General features: G+C 39.4%; 1 protein-coding gene across 2 annotated transcripts in view; it reads right to left on the bottom strand.

The window, feature by feature from the left end:
* The window catches only part of FAM13B (family with sequence similarity 13 member B), a 76,795-nt gene that overhangs the window by 8,900 nt on the left and 51,056 nt on the right, over positions 1-16,839 (bottom strand). The window contains exons 11-16 of one of the 2 annotated variants that reach the window (XM_074960387.1): positions 11,928-11,995; positions 11,137-11,191; positions 10,519-10,666; positions 6,607-6,672; positions 5,249-5,459; positions 259-388 (exon numbers count right to left, since the gene is read on the bottom strand). In XM_074960387.1, coding sequence (XP_074816488.1) covers positions 259-388; positions 5,249-5,459; positions 6,607-6,672; positions 10,519-10,666; positions 11,137-11,191; positions 11,928-11,995 — 678 coding nt within the window. The remainder of the gene's footprint in view (positions 1-258; positions 389-5,248; positions 5,460-6,606; positions 6,673-10,518; positions 10,667-11,136; positions 11,192-11,927; positions 11,996-16,839) is intronic. The other variant, XM_074960388.1, reaches the window with a different exon arrangement.

Here is a 16,839-nt window from a genome sequence, read left to right as displayed (position 1 = left end):
ATAGCACGCCCTATTCATAGCCCCTACATAAAAGCTGGGCACATATTGCCAGAATGTCACCTTTATTCACGTTGGAGTTGTACCTTACTCCACAAGTAGACGTTAATTTTAATGGAACTGCTTGTGGAATAAGGTAACTTTCAACGTAAGTAAGGGTGACAGACTTTGGCCTTGAAAAATTAAAAAAAAGGGGGAGGGGGGTTTGATATATTTTTTTAAAACATTGTAAGGATGCTAATTTGCAGACTAACAACTTACTTTACTATTTTTGTCCTTTTCAAATTGTTCCTCAAATTGTCTTATTTTTTTCTGCAACTTCTTGACCAGCTGATACGGTGTCCTGTCTTCCCTTCTGTCATCTTTTGAACTAAAGGATGCTCTTCGTGTTCTGAATTAATAGTGAAAAAAACAGTCAAAAGTTTTGTACCTTTTAAAGACTGTAGCACAGCAGTTCCCAAACTGTGGGTTGCGACCCCAAGTGGGGTCACTCCAACACCAGATGGGGGTCACAGTAATCTTGAGTATGCAGAGGACGCCATTTTACAAAATGGTGTCCTCCACACAGCATGACTTCACATGCACCATACATGTGCAGTCATATCGCATGGAAGATGCTATTTTGCAATACAAAATGGTGCCCTCCATGTAGCATTACCTCACACACCATACCTGATGTCACTCTGTGTAGAGAATGCCATTTTATAAACCAAAATGGTGTCCTCTATGCGGTGTGACCTTGTACATACAGTGCATGCAAGGTCACGCTGCATGGAGACACCATTTTTAACTAGTGTCTTCAATGCTGTCTGGAGTCACACACTCAACACAGTGGAGTTTCACAGTCACACGTGAAAATGGGGTCATACAGGGAAAATGTTTCAAAACTGCTGCTGTATATTTACATGCATTTCACAGGTCACATGGAATTCTGCAAAAGGTACGGATCTGTTTTTATGACTAAGCAGAATGAAGAGGAAAACGTTCCTACCTATAAACTTCTTTTCTCTGACATTACATTGCCACTAATTGTCACTGTAAGGTTGTACTCTGCTCAGATGAAAACATGAGCAGTTGGAAAAGTTACCAGTCAAGTGTGGAGTCACATCGCTTGCCACAAGATGATTTCATCCAAAAAGCTGTGAACTATGACATCTGAAAACTATTATGCTATTACAAAACCCACTTCTACAAGGAAAACCATAATCTTTCCTTTAAACACAAATGTAAGGATCAGGCTGGTGAAAATGGTACCTCCAAATAAACAGGCAAGACATTTCATTTATTCACAGAGAACTCGTCCATCAATCCTCACTACAGAAATAAATTAATAGTAAAACCACAAACAGGGAAATAAAAGAATATAAAAAAAATTCTTATTCTTAGTGAGTTCTTCAAGAGATTTTCCCTTGAACGACGAGTTGCTTCAATGCACACTTACTAGTCTCAGGTTGGTGTCTGCTACAAGTGCTATTATTTTAGATTGCTGGAGTGCCCAAAATGTACTGAATTCTTTATAAATACAGAGGAAGACATCCCTGCATCAAAGAGCATTTGTTCTAAAAACAGTTCCTTTGATGGATTTTGTAGCAGAGGCCCCTGCCATACTGTTCCTGGCTCGTCCATAACATCAGTGATTCAGAGACTGACTGAAACTCAGATTAGAAAATACAGGTTAATTTTTTGTATGACCAACTGTACAGGAGAAACAGCATTAATCAGAACAATTCAGGTGTGTGCACGTGTTTAAAAGAACAACCCTCGTCTTACAATACCCGGAGATAGGGATTCTCTTATCTTGATGCCCTGGATAGTGATAAGACATTGAGATAAGAAAATCCCTAGCCCCCAAGTACTGTAACACTAGGGTTGTTCTTTTAAACATGCACACCTCTGAATTGTTTTTAATTAATGCAAAAATAACGATTCTGTAGTACGGTGACCCACTCTTCCAAAGCACAGATGATCACTCTTCTAATGCCTAACTGAACTCCGAGATGAGAGATGATCTGACTGGGTTAAAAAGTTGTTCTTTCTTCAGATTATCAACAAACCCATTCATCTCAAAACCTAGATTATTCTTTGGAGTTATTTATTCTCTGAAGTTTTCCTTGACCAAGATGCTAGTTAAGGGAAAACAAAGATTCCCCTGTTAGACTCAGTGATAGCACGAATACAAATATCCTTTTGGTGAAAAACACAGAGCTGCTGAAAATAAGCTATTAATTAAAATACTAGTAATGATTTTACCAATTAAAACAGCTTTTAAGTTTCACATGGCTATCAAGATACGCATCCACCAAATATATAAACCCTACAATCCCTAGGGTTTATTAATGATATATTTGAAGATGGAGTCCTCATGCTGCATTTGGATTTCCTTGTGCATTTGTTCAGCTTCTTGGGATCCAATACGGCTGAAACTCTTCCACACTTCAAGACCAAGAATCAGTAGTTACAGAATTTCCATGAATGCACCTGTCTGTAGTATACAGAACAGGGTATCATTTCATAGCTAGCAATATTTGGGATACCTGGTGCCTCAAAGATTTCGCATGCTTGATTAGTGTTACGAAGGGTATATATTCTTATTCTGTATAGATCTGATATGCACTTTTCTGAGACTGTACTCATCAATTTGCACCATAGTATAGGTCTTTCCCAAACTTTTAAATTTTCTCTTGACTTTGGTGAGGGAATGGGAAGAGAAAACTTTTCATGTCAAAACATTTAAAGCTGAACGAAGAGTTAGAGTCCCATCTGGTCTTTCCTGATCTCAGTTTCTCAAGTCCTGGGACAACTATTTTCAACATACATTCAATCACTTTTTAAAAACTACTTTTCAGAGTAATAGTATTGGACAGAAAAGGACACTGAATGATTGGCTCTCTTTGAGGGTCATGCTCCCCTAAGCAGATTACCACCATATAGAGAATTTGCAACTCCTTGAGTTGAAACTCAATCATTCTTCACAGCAGAAAATACTAGGGGTTCAGACCCCTACAGCTGAAGATCTTAGGGATCCAGTGGAAGTAAGGACACCCATACAGAACCCAGGTGCCTTCACATTGCTGGCAGCCTCCCATCTCCCCAGTATCTGCTTGACAGCATGATTCCTTCAGAAACTGTAGTGTTAAGTGCTCCCCCTAACCACTGCTACCTTCCAACAGTTCTTGGGAGCAAGGGCTTTTCCACAGCGCAGATGCAGAACCTAAGCTGTTATTGCAGGCTTGGGCTGAACAAGCTTGTACCATTTTGCTCTTCATTGGGTGTGAGGGGTATGCCACATAAAGCAGCTGTCATACAGCTCTGTCTGCTTCCAGACTGTGAACCTAAACTTCAGAGAATGCCTCTGCTTCCATAGGGTTTTGGTCAAGTAAGGTTCCATGCACTAAAGCTGGCCCTCCTACCTTCCACACTTCCTTGCCCAGGTCACGTGCAGGTTTTGATTCTCCTGGGCTCCAAAAAGCATAGGAGAGCAAGAGGTCCTTTGGCTTTCAATGGACAAAACAAAATTCTAACTCAAGCACCTTTGCCTGCAATTTCTTCAACCATTTTATTTAATAAATTCCCTCTTGAAAGTTTTGCTAATGCAAAAAAAATTCTTCGCACACATAATGCAGGGTTCAAAAGAGTACCTAGGGAGTACCTTACACAAAAGAAGCTGCCAAGACTAACATCTCTCTTCAGAAAGGTCTTTTCAGATTGTTCCACCAAGCTACCATACCAAGGCCCTTGAAAAATAAAGGAGGGTATAAAAGTCTGTATTGCTGATGCTTCAGTACTTCAAGGACTCTTCAGTCTTCATGCACATCTCATCTTCAAGGCTGAAGGTCTTTGCTGATTGCATCCTTCTCCAAGGTTACAATAGTAGCATTCATTTTAGAAAACTGTAGACAATGCAACTTCAAACATTAATTATCTATTCAGATGCTAGCCCTCTGAAGCTCTTCAGTCTCAAAGATGAGGCTAATAGAAAGTAGTACTTTTTCTAGACCCTGAAAAAAAACACTCTGGCGATTTCTTTAGTGAACTCAGGACTTTTCTTTGCCTGCTTCCAGAGACAGGTAAAATACATCTCTGTTCCCTTGAACACAGAGTTGAAAGATGCACTGCAACCTAGAAGATTTGGGAAAAAGTGTTATTCAAGATCCCAAACTAAGGAAATAGCATCTTCTTGTCAGATTCTAATAAGACTTTTCACTGTAGTCAGAAATCTTAAACTAAAATAAGCTTCACAAATATAGCAATTTTAAACTGCCTTTGCTGTCCATCATGGAGAGAGCTTGTGACAAGAACAGGAAGGTGCAGGTCCAAGAGTCTTGACTGAAAACTTTTTTCTAAACTGCTCTTCCATTTCAGCAGAGCTGGAAGCAACTTTATAGTGATGATTGGTCAGCCAAACTATTAGGGGCCTCTTTCCACTTACAACAGCATCTCTCACAACTACAAATTACATCTTTCAAAACCTCTTGTACTACAAGGCACATTAGAGCTAAACTATGCAGCAACAGCCAGCACAGAGGAAACCCTCACTCACTACACAAACCACAAACCTCTCTACCCTCCAGAGAGTAGCCTAGGGCTGCTCTCCCCACAACTAGCCTCCTATAAGTCTCATCCAAACTGAACTCCCGTTCTTCCCCAAGTGACACAAAGTAGCAGCTGGGAAGGAGGTGGAAAGTCTCGAAGTCAGATCGGTCTGTGGGGAAGTCCAAAGGAGATACAGTTGGGGAGCTGTTAACATTAAAACCAAGCTGAGGAACGACACAAGGCAGGCACATCCCCTGCTGTGGGGATCTTACAGTGCACAGAAGCATCAGCCTGCCCTGCCCCTACTCTAGAGGAGCTCCAAAGCATGCAAGAGGAAGCCCCTCTTTAGCAAGCTCACCAGTTGGAAGAGAAGCCTGTTCTACAGAGCTCCATACTCTCAGTCTTTGCAAGAACTCTGCAGGACAAGCACTTCTTCAAAAAGCAGTACCCCAGCACCTGCTGCCTTCTTCAGTTTGATCCCTTTAAAACAAAGCTCCCTGACCAACTAGTTTTGGCATAAGGAGACACTTATATAGCAGTTTTACAAAAGGGAAAATTATGTGATCATTTGAATGGCCACATAACCACATAGTACACTTGGACCTTCAACTAGTCAACCAAGTCTTGAAAAACGTGAGGATCTACAACAGAAAGCTGAGATACAACAACAATTATTTTCATGCTAACCGTTTTTTCCAAATTGCACTAATATACACACCTAACAAAAGAAAGTGCTTTTGATGAGGAGTCTAATGTTTCTGGATCATGCAAGAAACGCTGGCTTTGTCCAAAATCCAAACTACGATGCGACAACACTGGGTGACAGTCCTCCTCCAAAGGATGACTATTCATTCTTCCAGCTTGTGGGGAAAGCTGAGCTTCTCCAGATTCACTGTCCTCCTGCCAAGATTTAAAGGCAGGAAATGGCTCTACAAAATACAAACAAGAACACAAAAATGGCACTAGTCTATTAAAAGAGTAATAAAACAACAGTGTCAAAAGGAAAAATAAATGAGTATCCAATGCTTAATCTTGTATACTATAAACAATATGTCACACACAAAGTGAATAAATATAGTGAAATACATTAGAAAGCTACAAATTCTGTCAGGTATTTCAAAATATATCTAATGGGTATGCATTTGTTTTGCAAAATCAACAGCACATTCGTGCATTATTTCTAGACTTAAGCAACTTGGAGACTATGGGAAGTATGCATTTTCGGTAAGAGTTGCAGAAAAATTACAGAGCAGATGGATTTCCAGAGTACTTGACCAATTTATTTATATAGTTATCCTCTTGACATTTGAATAGTGCTAGGTAAAATGGACACTATCAATTAGTTTAGGAGCAATATTTATTTACTTAAATCCATCTCTACAACGATGGGGGGGGCTGTTAAATTAATATTTATGTAGGCGCTACACAACTCCAGTCTTCTCCATGTGTTGATCTGCAGTTACAGTTCAACACTACTCCTGAAGCTATGCTGTGCTGGCAAAATTGTTTTTGTTGTGAACAAACAAGGAGGTAAACAAAAAGGAGTTACAAATGTCAAGCTCCATCAGAAGCAAGGAAACTATTTGTTGGAAGAGACTGCTTTTAAGCAGGGGATTACAAAACAATAGAGAATCTTTCAAAGGTTTAAAAAAGTTAAAACCTTAACAAGTCACTTGATAGTGTCCTTTAAAATTCTGAAATATGTTTTATTGCCCAGCAGTTTGCTTATATTTCTAAAAAATATTTCATTTCTCTTTTCAAAAGGTAACAGAATCTGTATTTTCCAGTGAAAGTCTGGAATTTGAAAACTGAGTTCAAAGTGTGCAGAATGACAATAAACCCACAATGTAACATTTAAAAATAACCCTTGTACCTGCTTCCCATTGAAAAAGAAATTCATAATTGTTTGAACAATTGACTTGTAAACATGAGTGTAAGATACAAAAAGGGAAGCTTTTTCACTTGAAGATCAGAATTGTCCCAAAATATGGGGAGAGCAGGTGAAGGGCTAGTTAGAAAGCAAACCATAAACCATCAAAAAGGCAGATAACTGAACATATGGTGAACCATACTTACCCTCCCCTTCTCTCTGCAGATGCATTGTTTTGAAATCAATGAGGGGGAAAGTGATAGGGCATGACGCTAATAAAATGAAAAAGAATGGCAAAAATACTAAAGTGAACACACAGCACAGTCAGAACAAACCATACATAACATGTAAAGCAGGAAGATACAGTACCACAGGAAAGCATTCCCACTGCTCAATTACTCATTTTGGGCTAGGTCCTGAGAGCACTTAACTCCCAGTAACTTCAATGGCAGTTAAGGGTTCTCAGCACTTGCCAGATGAGGCTGTTAATCGAAAGTCTTTACGAAGTTTTAACAAAAGAAAATCATTTTTGACTGCAATTCGAATAAAAACCCACATTGCATCTCCACATTTTAACAAACACACATGTTCAAAATACAGCTTTTGTTCACAAATAAGTAATGGAGATCAGTAATCCTTATACATGCAGGACAAATGTGGAAAGCTTCTTCTTCCACCTATCACCCTCCAGTGATAAGATTAAATGATTTATGTCCCCGAGTTTGCTTTTTTCACTATTAGAAGAGCAAGCTTTTAATGCCATTTAAACAAGGCAAGAATCTGACTGGTCACAAACCTTTTAAGATTCTGCCAACAAGATATTATAATGAAAATGAATCCCAATCTTGCAAACAGTTGCACTAATGAAGACTTCTGCATTCACAGGGCCTGCACTCATTGGCTTAAAACAGGATGCCAAAAAGGTCTGCACCAGCATGAGCGCTTGGAAGATTGGGGTCCTAACAATAATTCTAAACAGGACCAGAGAACTAGACATTCCTACCATCTTAAAATAATTTACGCAAACAGATCATAAAATTAGCTTAAAACTGGATATATGAAATTAAGGTATACTCTATATGTAGAGAATTCATGAAAACAAAGAAAAATGATAAAACCTATGTGGCTTTAAGAATATATAATGAGAACAGATTAACACTGACGTAGTGTACAACATAATATAAATAAGCTATTGCGAATGAAAAGGTGAATTACTTTCTTTAACTATGCACAGGCCAAAATGTTCAAACTTGGATGCCTAACTTTGAGCAAAGATTGAAAACTTGGCCTCAGGGTCCTCAGCATCCTGCGCATAGTTACTCCTGTATCAAATGGTATGCCCTCCAAACTTAAAATTTTACTAGCACCCAAGAGCATAAACTGGCAACTAATCTAAACACATAAATAGAACAAACTGTTTCTTTTGGCTCAAAGCTAACTATTTTGCAAGGTATGGGAGGGAATGTGTGGATTCATGCAGGAAATTATTGTGGAGACCAATTACACGCAAATAACATGCATAGGTAAAATGAGCATTATCAAATAGATGACAAACTATAGTAGCAATTTTCTCAAATGATTATCACTGTTTGATATTCTGAGTATAACTTTATACACTAACTGAGATGTGCTATATCTGCTTGATGAGTCACTAATTTATGTACACTTTAGGAATATTTCATTAAGGTTTAAGTCTGGTCACAGGGCAACAAGGGAAGGAACTGTTTCCCTCTTGCAAGTTTGCAATCTATCAAAGATTGCTTGTGATTTATAAACCATTCAAACTTTGTTCTCAAAAAACATGTCATCAGAACAGCTTGATGAAAATACAGCTTTACTCCCAACTGTTTGTATTAGACCTTGTACTAATCTGTAAAAAGTGCTGTCTACTCTTTGGTTTTTAAAATAAAAAGTAGAAGTACATGGACTCTGATTATACTATTATTGATGGCAGTGAACAATATTTTCCCGGTGTCTCAATTCCATTTAGCCTAGGTGTAGGTGGTTTGATGAAAATTCAGATGTATCAACATCAGAGGAGGAAAACAGATCAAATCCCAAGTTAAGACAAATATTTCAAGAAGTGATGCATGAAAAAGTTACGGTTTGGGGTTTTTGCATCGAATCGAGAGAAGAAATTATATTTATTCATACATTTTAAAACACTTTTGTTAACCCCTACAAAACCCAAACTTCTGAAAACGTGGAAGAAAAGTTTTTAAAAAAATGTTTAATACCTTTCTTCAACTGAAAGCTGAAAAGCTCTCAATACACAATTTTAGGTCTTCCAATGGAACAGGGAAGACAAGACCTGACATTCCTGATATTTCTAAGGTTAAAAAAACAAGTAGATTTTTAAAAAACTTTCAGGTCTAATCAAACGTAAATTGTGTGGCTAGTGTTTAATACCTTAGTTTTGCAATTCAATAAAATGTAGAAAGATTTATTCTTGCCTTAAATCACTATTAAGGGCAGATGCGCTTTAAGTTAAAAAAAAATGTCATTCACAAGAAACTACTTTGCTTATATCATTTATAACAGAAGATTAAACCAACATTTTCAAAGGAGCCCCAGGGACTTATGTGCCAGGGTTTTGGCATGTAAAATCCCTTAGGATTCTTAGAATATCTCTAGTCTAAACTTGGTGGTTTGCTGCTTGGTTTTTTTTGTTTGTTTGTTTCTTTAAACTCCTGCGCAATTATTTTTTTCTTTTCGATTTCTAAAGGTCCTTTTCTTAACTGGGCTGCAGATTGGCAATGACCCCTGGGTTCAGCAGTTTAAAGTCCTGTACATGGTGGTAGTCATACCCAAGTGTAAATAGGCATTCTTCAGATAAAACTGAACAACACACAAGCATGAGCGGTCAGATAGCTAGCCTCTGAATAATGAAAACGTCTTACTTATAGGGCTGTCAATTAATCGCAGTTAACTCAAGCGATTAATGCGAAACAAACTAACTAGATTTGTTAGCTTTCCTCTGGAATGGTGGTTGAAGCATTAAGGGGCATACGAATGTTTAGCATATGTGGCATGTAAATACCTTGCAAAGACATTTACAGCAATGCCATGTGAATGCCTGTTCTCATTTTCAGGTGACATTGTAAATAAGAAGTGGGCAACATTATTTCCCATAAATGTAAACAAACTTATTTGTCTCAGGGATTGGCTGAACAAGAAGTAGGACTGAGTGGACTTGTAGGCCTTAAAGTTTTACATGGTTTTATTTTTGAGTGCAGTTTTATATAAAAAATTCCACATTTGTAAGTTGAACTTTCATGATAGAGTAATTGCTCTACAGAACTTGTATGAGGTGAATTGAAAAATACTACTTTTGTTTATATTTTTCCAGTGCAAATATTTCTAATAAAAAATATAAAGTGAGCTCTATACACTGTTGCTGTATGCTGTGTTGTAATTGAAATAACATATCTGAAAATGTAGAAAAACATCCAAAAACATTTATAATAAATGTAAATTGGTATATTATTGTTTAACATTAATTGCCATTACCGTATATACTCGATCATAAGCTGGTTCGTTTACAAGCCAACCCCCCCCCCCAAGATGGATAAGTAAAAATGGTAAAAACTGTATGACCCTTTCATATTTCAGGGGTTGGCAGACTTCGGCTCCCGGCCCGTCAGGGTAAGCCGCTGGTGGGTCGGGACATTTTGTTTACCTGGAGTGTTCGCAGGCACAGAGCCCCTCAGCTCCCAATGGCCGTGGCTTGCCATTTCCAGCCAATGGGAGCTGCGGGAAGTGGTGCCACTTCCTGCAGCTCCCATTGGCTGGGAATGGCAAACCACGGCCACAGGGAAATGCGGGGCTCCATGCCTGAAGACGCTCCAGGTAAACAAAACGACAATGTATTAGATATTCAATTCAATGATTTCATAGAGTTTAAAATCATCAAATTTTGATGTAGACCCGTTTATAAGCCGACTCCCGCTCTTTGATGAGTCACTTTTTTACTAAAAATATTTGGTTTATGAATGAGTATATACGGTAATTTTTTTTAATCTTGTGATTAATCATGATTAATTTTTTCAATCATTTGGCAGTCCTACTTATTTATTTTCATGATTTTGAATACACTGCAAGATCAGAGTAAAAATTACCTTCCCATTTGTCACCATCAGATACATTCTTCAGATCTAGATGTGGTACTTGGATACATATTGCTTCCTCAAGAACATTAACACTTCCATCTCCTGATATTTCTGATTCAGTGTTTGCATTCAGGTCACAAATCTTGCTACTAGAATCCTGTATTTAAATAAATAGTACATTTTATTTTCATCATCTGGTAACTGGGCACCAGGAACTAGCAATTGCCAATTCTAGCGCTGCCATTAATTTTTTTGCGTGGCTTAATGTCTCTCTGCTTCCCTACCTGAAAAATTAGCATATTGTCAAACCTTCGAACTTCTTACAAGAGTAACTAAAATTTGTACAGCACTCTGTATAGTTCTTTACATTTTCAAACATTTTTTAAAAAAAAAGTTAGCCAACCAATGATTTCATTTTTCATGAAAGAATATTTTACTGCTAGAAGACTATGCATAGCCATCCGATATGGCTATGCACATACACATACACACACACACACACACACACACACACACACACAAAATTATCAAAATCCTAACCCAAGTTTGTCAACACAGTGGAAAAGCTGTTGAAAACTTTAGTTTACAAAAATAAGGAAAAAGCAAACGAAAGAAGCAATTTCTTACCAGAACCAATTGTGAAGACATTTTATCATTATCATCAACTGATTCACAATCTTGCCTAAAAATAAGAGACAGACTGGTTATTGTTTTAAATAAAGATTGTTAGCTGATAGTAACAGTTGGTGATATTCTGCTCTTCACAAATAATGACAACACTACCCTAGAGAGAGAGAGAGAAGGGGACATCTAGGAAACTGGCAAATCGTTAGACATCTTTGTGTGCGGGACTTTACACCCATCGTATAAAGACCGTCTGTTACTCTCTTGTTTGCAATAATTGCTAGAACGTAATGGGATTTCTGAAGAGAATATTTTGCTGCATTGGTGAAAACAATTGGGTAGCAAATATTACTGAACTTAGTATTTTAATTCTTCATTCTGCTCTTCCCCAGCCCAGCACTTAAGATTTGAGCAGTAACAATCAAGACAAGTTCATTTTGAAAAACTTAAAAATATATGCCAGTTGCATTCCCGGCTGCACCAAGGCTGCTTCTGACACCTTCCCCATCTCTCCTTCCCAGAACACGTAGCTGTGCGAATACCCAGTCAACCAATCACGTTTTGCCTTGAATCTCTCTTTTTGAATGAAAAAACAAGTTCTCTGAACTTTGGATGCCAACACTACAGAAAGTTTGTGTGCCTCACCTTTCATATTTTTAAGTGGCAAGTTCATAAATGCTTCTTTTTGCCTCTGTGTGTTATTGCATTGTGACCAATTACCATAAACAAATAATTCACATTTTAAAAAACAATCCACAACTTCCAACTGATATTAGTGAAACTGAAATGTATACCTTTCACTGTTGTTTTCTTCATCAACTTCTGCATCTTCATTACATGGCTTCAACAATATGCCAACAGTCTGTGGGTAAAAGATTAAGTTTAGACATTTTTCAGACAGATATTTTGTAAAGTGAAAAATCTTCCTGTAGTTACTCCCTGCAAAAAACAAGCCAGAGCTTTTTATGGATCATATAAGTCAGGTCCAATTGAATGATTTCTTCATATTCAAATGAAACCAGTAAACCATTTACACAAATAAACAGAGAACACGCAGTGCACAGTACTAGAAGTACAGCAGTAGCTTTCTATTTTCAGCACATCCATAAGGTTTTTTTGTTCATCTATGTTTGTTTAGGATGTGGGCAGCATTATTCACTGGAACGTGCCAATCGTAGGCCAAATTTTGGGTCTGAACATTGTTACGACAGCAACATTACCTAAGTCTAAGATGATTATGTTGGATGAAGGCTTCTGTTCAGTATGTGTAAAATGAAACATGTCTGATGGACTTTCTAAAAAGGGACTGTTAATCCCAGTTACTAAATAAAGCTACAACAGGGCTGTAAAGTGGTGAAGAAATCCTGGCAGTTACTGTGACACTAACTCAGAAAAGAATGTTTGATGGATACACATCACCATTTTGTTTGTTAGATCCTAATGCAGGTAAGACTGATTGTTCCAGCTTGGAGTTCACTGATTTTTAAAGAGTAGATGCTACTGTAACCAGGTAAAACAAAAACAAATGTCCACAGAAGGTACCCTTTTAAAAAGCAAGTGGCTCATTTGGGATGGTTATTCAAAACAGTATGAAATATAAGAAAGACCCTAAATTACCTCAGTGTCTGAAGTGCAAAGTTAATAAGCAGCTCTCAAATCAAATGAAAACTGTTTAAACAGAATGTTACTCAATACAGCTAAGTAAATACAAATTCATGTACAGCAACCAATTTTGCAAAATAGACAGCCTTCTATCAGATAGGACCACTGAAGAGGCCCTTGTGCAGGAAGGGAGGTTCGAGATGCTTGTCCCTGTGGGTGCTCCACTTCAGGTGTCCGTGTGCCCCTGCACTTGTAATCAGAGATTTATGATAGCAGTGCCCAGTTGGGTCGCACATGCACAGTTCCAGTCTCAGGCCGCTTCAGGCGGTTAACTGGCGCTGGGTAGCCAACCCCTGCTCTGTTCCTTCTCTACCGCAGAGCCTAGTAATGAACTCCTAAGCAGAGGGGAGGCGGGAGGGTAGTGGAGCACCCAGAGGGACACACATCTGATCTCTAAGAACCTCCGTTACTGCACAAGGTGAGTAATTTTCTCTTCTTCAAGTGATGTCCCTGTGGGTGCTCCACTTTAAGTGGACTTCAGAGCAGTGCCCTCCGGTGGAAGGAGGGGGCTTCGGCATTGAAGTTGTAGCAAATGAGAGTCAACGTGACAGAACAGGGTATTGTAAGATGCATGTTGTTGCAAAGCATAATGCTGAGTAAATGTGTGTAGTGCGGCCCAGGTTGCGACGCTACAGATATCCATGATGGGAACATTGTGAAGAAACACTATGGAGGCTGATAGGGCTCAGGCAGAATACATGCATGCAGATCCCCGTAGAGGGCTGTCGGTCATGCTGGAGGTAACAGGATTTTATGCAGTCCGATATTTATTTGGATAGCTGTTTGGATATGGCATTGCCTTTTGATCGTTTGGTGATTGAAAAACAGTTTTGGAGACTTGTGAAAAGATTTTGTTCTGTCAATGCAGAAGGCTATAGCCCTGCAGACATCCAAGGAGTGTAATCTGGACTATTGTCTGTCCGTATGTAGTTTGGGGAAAAAATGTTGGTAAGTGGATTGGTTGATTGCGGTGAAAGGATGAGACAACTTTAGGTAGAAAGTTGGAATGTGGTCTGAGGGATACTTTATCTTTGCAAAAGATTGTGTAAGGTGGGTCTGCCATGAGAGCTCCTTGAAATTTTCTGTTTCCGCCCCCGATGTTCATAGTATCTATGGTGTTGTGCATACAGAGGGGATTGGAATCTTTGAGAGGTTTGATAACTTCCCTGTCTTCTTTTGATCTCAGGTGTGTGAATGCCCAGAGATCACAAGTCACCCTCGAGTCCTTGAGCATGTGTAACGACTCATCTTTGTTTTGTCTGCAAAGAGTTTGGATCCCTCAAATGGTAAGTCTTCTACAGTCAACTGTACCAGCTATAGGAATCCAGATAGATGGAGCCAGGAAGCCCTCCTCATAACCATTGCGGTTGCTATAGATCTCACTGCTGAATCTACTGAGTCAAGAGCGGCCTGTAATGCTGTTCTGGTTATGAGTTGACCTTATGACAGATTTGTACTGTTCTTTTTTGTTGTCTGGAATAAACTCAGTAAATTCAGAAAGACTTGAGTAGTTATTGTGGTCATACTTTGCCAGTAAGGCTTCGTAGTTTGCTATTCTTAATTGCAAGGTCGCACCAGAGTATGCTTTGCAGCTGAAAAGGTGGAGCTGTTTCTAGTCTTTGTCATACGGAGTATTTCTGGAGTATTGTGGTCTACCCTGTTCATTGACTGCGTCAATCACCAATGAGTTTGGCGTTGGATGTGAAAAGAGGAATTCAGTGCCCTTCGCAGGCATGTAATTCTTTTTAAATCAGATCTCTTACAGGTAGGTGGAATCATTGCAGGGGTTTGCCAGAGCCACTACACAGGGTCCATAACCGCATTATTCATCGGAAGGGAAATTTTAGATGAGGTCCACATGTGCAGTATATCTACTAATTTATGTCAAGACTCCTGGACTTCTTCCAAAGAAATGTCCAGTGAGGTGGCAACTCTCTTGTAGAGGTCTTGGAATTGTTTGAAATTATCACCTGTGTTGGGAGGTGGGAGCATAATCGTGTCATCAGGTGAGGATGAAGAGAAGTGGACTTCATGTGCATCGTCCTGGTCAGAGAATTCCTCCTCCTCTTCAGCCCCATTCTGAGGTGTCAGACAGTCCCTGTGGTGTTAATAAAGGTGATTGATGTGTGCCAGCTCTGGGAAGACTGACAAGTACACGTCGTTGTTGTTGTGGATATGCTGCCCACGGGCTCCAAAATGGCCATTGTGGTGGGAAAGGCTTGATTTTTTTTAAAAAAATCAAAAGGATGGGGATAAAGTATTAATGCTAACTATTCTAACAAAGCGAGAACTAAGCTACTCAGAAGCTGCGAGGCACTGCTAGTTGCTCCAACTCGAGCCAAAGGCAGTAGAGAAGGAACTTGGGGGTTGGTCACACAGCGCCAGTTAACCGCCTGAAGCGGCGCAAGATGGGGACCGTGCATGTGTGACCCAAGCGGGCACTGCTACCATAAATCTCCGATTATGAGCACAGGGGTGCACGGACACCTAAAGTGGAGCACCCACAGGGACATCACTCGAAGAAGATTGCATTACTCTGTTTACATGCATACAGTTTCAGCCCCAACATTCTGGCCCCATTCCAGTTCAGGGAGATGATTTCTGCCAACTAAGTTTCCCTTTCAGTTTCAGCTGGATGGCTAAAGCCCCAAAAAACACTTATACAGGAATATAGAGTTTTTGGCATACGAGGACAGATATGTTTTCACAATGGAGATGAGTTGTCACACCACCTCTGCTGTATAGTCTTATAAAGCTGCTTTGAGATGAAAAATGCCATGCAGATTTTCAAACGATATTTCCTATAATAGTACATTATTATAATCTGAGCCATCATGCTAATGAGGGGCTATAAAACCCTAATGTCTATATTTAAAAAAACGTTGCTCTTGGATACACACAACACTTCCAATTAAATAAACGGGCACAGTGCACACTTATCAAAAGGCAAAAATGGCCAGAAGATCTCCACTGTGCTGAACGTCAGGCACAAAAACAAGAGTGCATCTATGTAAAAGGATGTGATTTCAACATATTTAAAAAGAAAAAAAAAAAAAATCAAGATTCCCCTCCAGGTTCTTAGTATCTGTACTTCAGATACTGGAAGGGAATGTTTACTGTAAAAAGAGTACAAATTAATTAGTTACCCTTCAGTAACTCTTGTCCTTCAAGATGTTGTAGTCAATGCAGATCCCACTGTAAGTACACATGCACCCCATATGAGCGAGACCAGATTATTTTTGCTAGCAGTGTCCATCAGGGCCATGAACAAACCCTGAGCGTCCTCGTACTCCTATAAAGGCATAAAAGGGGGGTGGGCTCTGAAACCCCCTCAGTTCTCTCGCAATTCCTGTGAAGCTGAGGACTCTGAAAAGCAGAAATGGATGGCAGATCTTGGAATCCACACTGACTACAAAATCTTAAAGACCACAGTTACTGTAGGGAAGTGACCATACTTTCTTCGTCAAGTATGTGTCACTATGGATCTCACTGTACGATATAGGCAAGCAGTAACCTTATGGGGATGGTGGGTATGAGGAGTATCGATTGTGTTAATCAAATAAAGATTGATGCACTCCCCTTCCAAACTTGGTGTCTCCCTGGCTGACATGTCAAGTGCATAACATTCAACAAAATTCAGCACGTTACTCCACGTAGCTTCCTTACCAATCTCTGGAACTGGCACATTTCTAAAGCAGGCCGATGGGGCTGCTTGTGCCCTGATGGAGTTCAACTTCACATTCAAAGAGAGAAGTTCACAAGACAATTAGGAACAGGTGGAAGTGCACTTTGTGATGTACTGGAAAGTTTGAGAAGACTGCTGAGCCTTTTGATACAGCTGATACAGCCACAAAGAGATGGGTAGAAAGCTGAAAGGCCTTGGTTCTGTCTAGATAGTAGAGCTGAGCTCTGGAGAAGAAGTCCAGGGTGTGAAGTTCTTTTCTTCTTGGGAAGACAACTAGTAAGGTGATTGAGTCGAGTGAAATTCTGAGACTACTTTGGGAATGAACTTGCGGTGTGGTCTCATCACACTTTGTCCCTGTG

Source organism: Natator depressus, chromosome 8 (assembly GCF_965152275.1).
Source record: "Natator depressus isolate rNatDep1 chromosome 8, rNatDep2.hap1, whole genome shotgun sequence".
Taxonomy (NCBI): domain Eukaryota; kingdom Metazoa; phylum Chordata; order Testudines; family Cheloniidae; genus Natator; species Natator depressus.
The sequence above is the reverse complement of the archived record's forward strand: the minus strand, read 5'-3'. Positions and strand labels throughout refer to the sequence as shown.